At 40.6% G+C, this 8490-nt stretch overlaps 1 protein-coding gene across 2 annotated transcripts; it reads right to left on the bottom strand.

Annotated features, from left to right (window-relative positions):
- Nucleotides 1–339: 339 nt before the first annotated feature.
- On the bottom strand, nt 340–5548 carry LOC121706236. 2 transcript variants are annotated; one of them, XM_042087791.1, is made up of 10 exons: nt 5393–5548; nt 5098–5186; nt 4953–4989; nt 3971–4732; nt 3682–3790; nt 2891–3165; nt 872–952; nt 737–758; nt 527–652; nt 340–490 (listed from the first exon to the last, which is right to left on the bottom strand). In XM_042087791.1, exons 1-9 carry the CDS (start codon nt 5438–5440, stop codon nt 540–542), a joined length of 1536 nt encoding a protein of 511 aa, XP_041943725.1. In that variant the 5' UTR covers nt 5441–5548; the 3' UTR covers nt 340–490; nt 527–539. The 2 variants fall into 2 exon arrangements, with proteins under 2 accessions (XP_041943725.1, XP_041943724.1); XM_042087790.1 differs by having other exon boundaries at nt 340–652.
- Nucleotides 5549–8490: the final 2942 nt, after the last annotated feature.

Raw genomic sequence — 8490 nt, 5'->3', positions numbered from 1 at the left:
GCTGTCTCTCTGATTCATAATTGTCAATCAAGACATTATAACACATGCCTTCTATTGACCATCCTGTGAGTCTGACACAATTTTCCAATCTGTCAACCAGTATTTTTCTATCAACAATATTGAAGACCACAGAACTGAGATCAATTTGTTTTACTTGAATCTGTTTTAGATAGTTTGGGAGAGTGAAGTGACCTGCCCATTACAGAAAACACAGAAATAGTTAGAGACTAGGTCCATCACATTTACACTAGGACTACGGAGACCCCTGCTGAGAACCAAATCCAATGTATGACTTCAGACTGGTTGCACTCACACAAGAACAAAAAAGGGAAATCAGTCTGATAATTAGCAGAGCTTCATTTTTAATTTTAAGATGAGAGGCAGGGATGCAGTCTCACCATCCCTGTATTTCAGGTTTCCCTGCCAAAAAAAGCCCCACTGCTCCTCCCAGCTGCATGCCATTTGTCATCATGATGCACAACTCCTACTCCTGCCACAAGAGATCACTCTTGCACAACTCCTACCCCTGCCACAAGAGGTCACTCTTGACCTTTGCAGCAGCAGCAGCAGAGTCTGGAGAAGGCAGACGCTAAGTGAGATTTTAACGATGGCCTCCTGGTCTTCTCTGTGGCAACAGAAGGTTCCTCCACCACTGTAATACAGAGCACATCATATGAAATACACAAGTTCAAATCTTAATCAACAATCATACTGAATAATATTGTACTCTTCTTACCTGGTGCGGGAGCTACTGATCTCTATAGATGGAAGAGATGGAAACAATATGGTTTTATCATGAACATGCAGCTGCACAGACCCCTCAATAATGCAGTATGTCAATTTAAACAAACAATGTGACATGTGTACTTACTTTAACTCTCCAGTGGATCGTAAAACTCCTTTTTCTCCTCTGCTTAGTCCCACCTTTTGTGGACTTCACATCTGCAGAGTCCTGAAAGATGAACAACGGGGAAAGGACACAATTCTTTATTACTATACAGTTATCGAAACACATGACCAGTGATGTAGTACTCGAGTCTGGTCTCGGACTCGAGTCCGGTCTCGAGACCGATTTCTGCTTTCTCGGACTTGACTCGGACTTGTTCCTTCAAAGACTCGGTCTTGACTCGGTCTCAGACCACAGTGGGAGGAGAAGGACTCGAAATTTCAAACCGAGTCCTCGAGACCAACGCATTTTTTTATGTTCATATAAAAAAAAAAATCAAAATGAAATTTCATGGCGGCCACGTCTTTGCCCCTTGTTGGCCTTGGTGCCCCCTTCTTTCAATATTCTGCTTTGCGTCCGTTTAATAGCGATTTTTATTTAGCCTATAACCTGTCAAAATAATCTTAGCATCACAGCGCAAACTGATTCAGTCTTACACAGTGGAGAAAATGACAGCACATGGCAAGACAGAAAGTGCGTCCAAATTCACCCATTCTTCTCAGTTGAAATACTCGCAATCGCTAAGCCTACTCATCACACAGGCACATGTATCACATCACATGAAAAGAGCTTTTTCTCAGCTTTTAAACAATGTTAGCCGCTAATTGCTGTGGTGAACGGTTCGTGAGAAAAGTAAATAATATAATTAAATTTAATCATAACGTCTACATAAGGTGCTACACCCATCTCCCTACCCATTCATCTTGGTGGAATACTTCACGAACCCTTCGTTCAATACATGACAAACCATATATCAGAATAAACAGCAGACCTTACCGAACACAAAGGTGTAAAGCAGTCCCCTCTACAGTAAGCCGTTCCAAAGTATTCCGGTTAAATTAAAAATGTAATCTGCAGCAAGGTCTACATTCATGTCTCCAACTTTGGTCTTTAGGTTTCAAAATGTGTTTAAATCGTTCTTCATGATTTCATAACAGGCCAAATACAAAATAAATGTTACAAATATTGCCTAGATATAGGTAAATATTAAAATCAGAGGATATACAGCTGAGTAAGAGTTTGTGAAAGGAGTCTTAATGATCAAAAAATGCTAAGCATGCATCTAGGTTGCATCAGTTTCTTAAAGCTGAGCTGTGCTTAAATTGTTCAATACATCATTCCATAACAGGCCAAATATAAAATAAATATAAATATTAAATATAGCCTAGACATCTAAATATTAGATGATCAGATGATTTACAGTTCTATGTAATATGTCATGTTTCATGTTTTTGTAATGTTTCATACAGTGATTCAGGTCTACTGCTGTGAATAGGCTAAATACAACTTTGATTATTTTTATAGCCTACTACTGTATAGTTAACTTTGGCCTTGGTGCCCCCCACCAAATATGCCCAACTGAAGGCCAAGTGGCCTTGCCCCTAAAATGGTGAAATTCCAAGCCTGGGCCTAACTGTTGATTATTAATTGGGGTGATATTAAATCATGAATATGAAAACTGACATGTTTTTATGGTCTTGGTCTCGACTCGGTCTTGACTCCTAAAGGACTCGGTCCTGACTCGGACTTGCTTCCTCAAAGACTCGGTCTTGACTCGGATTCGACTGTATTTGAAAACCAACGGACTCGGTCTCGACTCGGTCTCGACTCTTCAAAGACTCGGTCTTGTCTCGGACTTGGCATAGGTGGTCTCGTCCCCATCACTACACATGACACAAGTTTAATTCAAGACAAAAAGACCTTCCTATTTATTGTGCCAAGCAAAAGTGTTTTCTATGCCGTATGTCTACCCAACTACTGTAAATAGAATGAGCACTACTGAACACACATGTCCAGAACCTTAAGGAGAAATGTATCAAGCAATAATCTACAATTGTCAAGACTGACTCACTGGCACACATAGCTAACTAAGAAACAGCCAGACCTACAGTACACCACCAGGTTTACTTTTATTTCTCAAAGGTGAATGACCTACGAATTTACCTCATTGGAGCTTGTATCACTGCTTATACTGCTGCAGCTGCTGGTTCTGCTGCTAATGGTGCTGATGCTGCAGGTGCTGTCACTGATGCTAGAGGCGTCCACTGTTCCAGTGACTCCTCTGTCCACCAGAGCAGTATGTCCATCAGACTCTTGAGACTCGACGCTGTTCTCAGGCAGATGAGGAGAGGAGACTGACATGTCTTTGTCTGTCTCAGTCTCACCGTTAGTGTGTATGTTCTGCCCTTCTGTTTCAGTGTGCATGGACTGTGATAAGGCTGTAAGAGCAGACAACGCAAATGTTAGCATAACCAACTGATATTCAGTATAAAACATAAATTACAGACAGCACAAACAAGACTACAATGCATACTGGCTAATATTTAAATTTAAATTACAGAAAAATAATCTACATTGGCAAGAATTTACCTCTAGGCACGTCTTGTCTTTCAATCAAATCAACTAAAGAAGTCACATGTAACTCCTCTGTTAGCTACATCGCTGTTTGTTCTCGCAATACTTTTGGGATCTTCAAAAAGCATCTCCAAAGACTCATCTGTTTAACTTCTCTAATTAATTCTAATGCGCATTATTGTGTTTATTTCATTATTATTATTTATTCTTTATTATTATTTAATCTATTACTAATATTTGTATTTTTTGTAAAGCTATCACTTTAATTCAATTTATTCATTTTAATGTAATGTTCTTTGATGTCATTGAAAACAAACATATGGATTTACAGAATAACATGATTGTATAATCATGAAGACAACAAACAGTCCAAATAACACCTCTCTTTCTGGATGTCATGTCTGTAGCTTCAGAGAGAAAAGATGTCACATCTTTTGAGATGGCGCCGATGAGCTGCTTCCTGACTGTGTCTCTCTCTGGCATAAACAACTGTGGCAATAGTTAAGATTAAATGGACAGTGGAATATAGTGGAAGTGGAAGATCTTTTAAAACTGTGTTGTATCGCTTGGTTTATGAATTTTCGTAATGAATATAAACAGAATTAGTTTCTCATGATGAAATAATCTGATGTGTAGGCTGTGCTGTGGGCTGTGGGGACTTTGGCAAACCTGTGGAAAGAGCGGCATCTCTGCCGCTTCCATCCCTGCCACAGAGGTATGAAATAGCTGCACACCATTCGGCGCATTCATCAATCTCTCCAGCAGCGTTCTGATAGACTCCGAGATGAAGTGCTTGAAGATAAATCTGATGAAGTCCTCAAACTGAATGTATCTCTGGGTCCTGCTGCCGGTGGTTTGCTGGTACAAGATGCACCTCCTCATGTCAGTGAGCATCTCTGAGGTGGTCTCTATCGGGGATGAGAAGGTTGCTGTCATGGCAGGTAGATGCCTGTGGCGTCTGAGAAACTCACTGACATCCTGGCATCCTCCATAAAACCCTCTGATCCAAGGGGCATACCCAGGCACCAATGTCTCCAGGAGCATGGTTGTGATGTCGACAACACATTTGCCCACTTTGCCACTGATTTGTCTGTCTTCTGACTGTCTGAGCAATTGGGAGAAAAATCTGCTCAGGTCAGCAAGATTGTCGACATCAGGCATGGGGCGGCTCTCCACATTGTTGACGATAAGCCTGCACCTGACATTGGTTCCTGCTTCTCCTGCATCTTGGGCATCTTTGAGGACGTCCCCACTGCCAGCTGCAGCCTGCACCAGCACTACAGGGAGGCAGAGAGCAGCAGACTCTCTCTGGGTGGCTTTATTCTCCATCTCCCTGCACACCATCAGGGCAGGTGTCAGGATGTCCAGCGCGAGGAAAGATACATATCTAATGATCTTCTCCATGACCCAGTTCAAGTCCTCTTCAGTGAACTAGAGCCAGATCATAAAAATCATAGATTATTTGACACACACATACTGGACATTTGGGCATGTGCACATGCAGAATGTAGAATTGAGATATGTGTACAAGATTTTGGTAGAACTAAAGCATTTGAAGATGTTCTTCCCTCAAATTTGCAAACATTACAAGAAGCAATAAAAAAAGTCACTTAAAGCATACATTAAAAGACAAACATAGAAACCGACATACTTCAACAATGAAAGCTCTTCTGATCATCTGCAATTCCCTGAAATAAAAAGAGAATAAGCTTAACACACATAACACTTTTGGACACTGATAGTGACAGATAAATGAGTGATTTCAAGGACTGACTATCATTGTACAGATGACTTACTCAGCAGAAAACCACCAGGTGAAACATAGGACACAGATAGTACAGATGTCCACATCTAGAGTCCCGTTAAAATGTCGATGCACAACCTCCTAGGAAAAAAAGAAGCAGTCATCATTGTCTCATTGTGTGAAATTACTATTACTTTACCAAGGCTGTAGATTCAGGGCCATTACATTTGGTCAGAGCAGTTGAACCTATCCAATATTTTTATCCTAGGAATCTAGACGTTTATGATCAGTAGGAATAGAGACAATTTCACATTTTTCAAGTTTCCATTCTCATAATGGTGACCTACCCCAAGGTCTGGAGGTCCCCCGTTAAAACTTCCTGAAGCATTCGCCATCACTTATTAACAAAGAGCTAAAATGCATGCACTTGAGTAACACTGCAGAAGACGTTTTGTTGTGAACACTTTGTGTATCGAGAGAACACCTCACCACGTTAGGCCTAATCTACGTCACAAAGCTGGAAAGGTGATATCATACCTCACATTCACGTAAGTGTAAGGGATAAAGGACGACAGCGTTCGATTAACAGAAATGAATGCACGGTCGAGGTTGTAAAACGGTTCTGACGCGCATGGAACCCCCGTTGTTCAGAGCCTATCAGTGCATTGCTTGGGCTTGCATTGCCAACAATTAGGCAATACATGAAAAACATTAAGAAATATTCTTACAATAAACGTTTTATCGTAGCATGATGGCATTTTTTTATGATTATTTTTTATTTATTTTCTTTCTGTCCTGACACCAATGCAATGCCATTCGCAATACGGAAATGTGAAGTGTGATACATGTGTTTTTGTTCAAAACAAAAAAGAGAGAGCTATGTAGTTCAAAACGACTCCAATAAGCGCAAAGAAACCAGAGTCAGTGAAGGCGGATGACAGTATAGGCTACATATAGCCTGCTACTTCTGATGACAATCAGCTACAGGCTTTGTGCGCATCAGTGTGCCTCGAAACTCAACTCTCAAGTTCAAGTGAAGTTAGCGTTATTTTTTATATAGGCTAGTGCATTTCCATGTACAAGAGCAACGACACGCTTTACATAGCCTTCATTACAATATAAACATAATATCAACAATCCAAGTTGACAAGATAAATTAGATGAGTTACATTTTAAGATTAACATCCACGGGCAATGATATTATACATCATTGCATACAGACATACTGTATACAATAGGCCTACAGGGATGTCCCTTTACGGTCTTTTGGTTAGGCTACTACTTGAGAATCTGCAGAAAACATTTCTTTAGGTTAGGATAGCTTTCTCTGCCCCTTCATAAACGTTACCAATCTTCAGTTAGGGTATGATTTTCTGAAGCATAAACAAAACTACTCACAGTTAAACATCATTTAATAGTTTTATTGATAGAGATAAAGCGTCTCCTAAATTAACAAATACAGTAGCCTAAAGAGAAGTTGTGCCTGTGCCAGTGCGTCGTGTGCAACGTGCGCAGAACAGATAACTGTTTCCGTTATCATCGTAATGGCCGGTCTGAATGCTGCGGATGCTGAGCTGGAACTAGCACTGGCGCAATACATACCGGCGATGCAGCGGGAAATAAAGTCATTCAAGGTCTTCCAGCAAGATCCAGTGCTCCTACAGCTGCAGAGCGAGCAAATAAGAGGCGAAACTCATTTCTGTGTAACTCAACCTGGCGCAACACAACCAAATCCAAAACAAACAAAAAAATCATGTTAAAAATATGAAACTGTAATATAAATTCATTGAAATAAAAATCACGTAGGCTAACGAGGTAGTATTGATGTAGGCTAATTATGAATATAATAAATATGTTATTAATTATTATGACACAGCCTTATAAGCCTACTAGCTATTAATTAGGCCTATTATAACACACCATTAGGCAGGCATAGGCTAGCATTTTTTTTGTCACATAGATAGAGATTAGGGCTGTCAAAATTACAGCTGCGGTAATCGCCAAAATTAATTATGACATATACTGCAATAGGGGATATTTTCAAAGTGAGAGGGTACCAAATTATGAGCAAATCCAGCTTCCAGATATCGGACAACCACTTCTAAAGCCTATGGTACAGTCCCGCGTCTGCGTCCCGCGCACGCGTCACTGGTGAGTGCGTGACGAGAATTGCGTCATTTTTACAGCATGCGTCGCGTCTTTGACCGAAATTTAAGACCGCGCGTCAAAGTGACGCGTAGACTGCGCATGTGTGAAACGGAACTGCTGTAAACACTCCCCTCCAGTAGGTGGACCACATAGAAGATCAACACTTAAAGGGGTGGTTCAGGATTTTGGACATAAGACCTTATTTCCAAGTAAGCAAGTGTGATATTTATCAGTGGAGACCGTTTTCAGCACGTTTCATCCAGTCCTTCTAATTGCAGAGTTCGCAGGTGCTAGGCTAGCGCAAGTCAACGGTATGTGCTAGCCTGCCACTAAAGACAGTCTTACCCACTCCAAAGAATTATCTGTCTGCTGGCCGTTCTGTGGCTGCATGGGCTCATTGTGGCTACTGGCTATTATATTGGCTTGATTTGGTCATGAGCCCTGGATCATATAGCACTGAATGAGATGGCAAACAATAAAAATAAAACTAATCATAGACTGTAGAAATGCGCTACACAGCACTAAAAACCGAATAGTTTAATTATAGTTCGACTACGGATATTTCACGTCACGTCATGTTCGAATAAAAAGTGACAGCCCTACTCCCTGAATAGAGAGCTGACATGACTTCGGATTAAATGCATCTTTTAAAAATGAGCGTATGCTGAAATCAAATCACAAAACCCAGAGCCATATAAAGGTATCTATCTACAACGCTCAGGCGAAACCCAGTAACACTTGCTGATCGAGATGCATTCTCGCCTGTTCCATATATAATGCGTTATCAATAGTGATTATAATAATAAAGGGAATGTAGCCTACCTCTCCCAGGTGCAATCATTATCACCTAGCCTACTCCTGAACAATGCTGAACTCAATCTCGAAACTCGCCAGTCAACACCGGATAATGCGTTATCATAATAATAATTGAAGGAATAACCTAGGCTACCTCTCGCTCTAAATACACCCATTATCACAGTGAGACATTATACATTATGAACACAATTAGTTACTTCAAAACTTTTATTGACACGTCATATTTACAGGTTTTTGGTTCATACTTTTTGGTATGAGGCAGGTGTGAAGACTCAATACAAATTTAATTGAGGACATCTGTACGCACAACTCTTTCTTATCATGACACTGCTGCATGTGTTCAGAAAAATGTCTTTACTTTGTATCGCACCAATATTGCTGCCCTCGCAGCACCGAGTCACTTAGCTACAGGCTAAGTAGCCTAATAAGCAAGTAGGCTAAGCTAGTCTCTCAGCTATACCAACAGGTGTGCTGTGTGTGT

Source organism: Alosa sapidissima, chromosome 3 (genome assembly GCF_018492685.1).
Source record: "Alosa sapidissima isolate fAloSap1 chromosome 3, fAloSap1.pri, whole genome shotgun sequence".
NCBI classification, from domain to species: Eukaryota; Metazoa; Chordata; class Actinopteri; order Clupeiformes; family Clupeidae; genus Alosa; species Alosa sapidissima.
The sequence above is the reverse complement of the archived record's forward strand: the minus strand, read 5'-3'. Positions and strand labels throughout refer to the sequence as shown.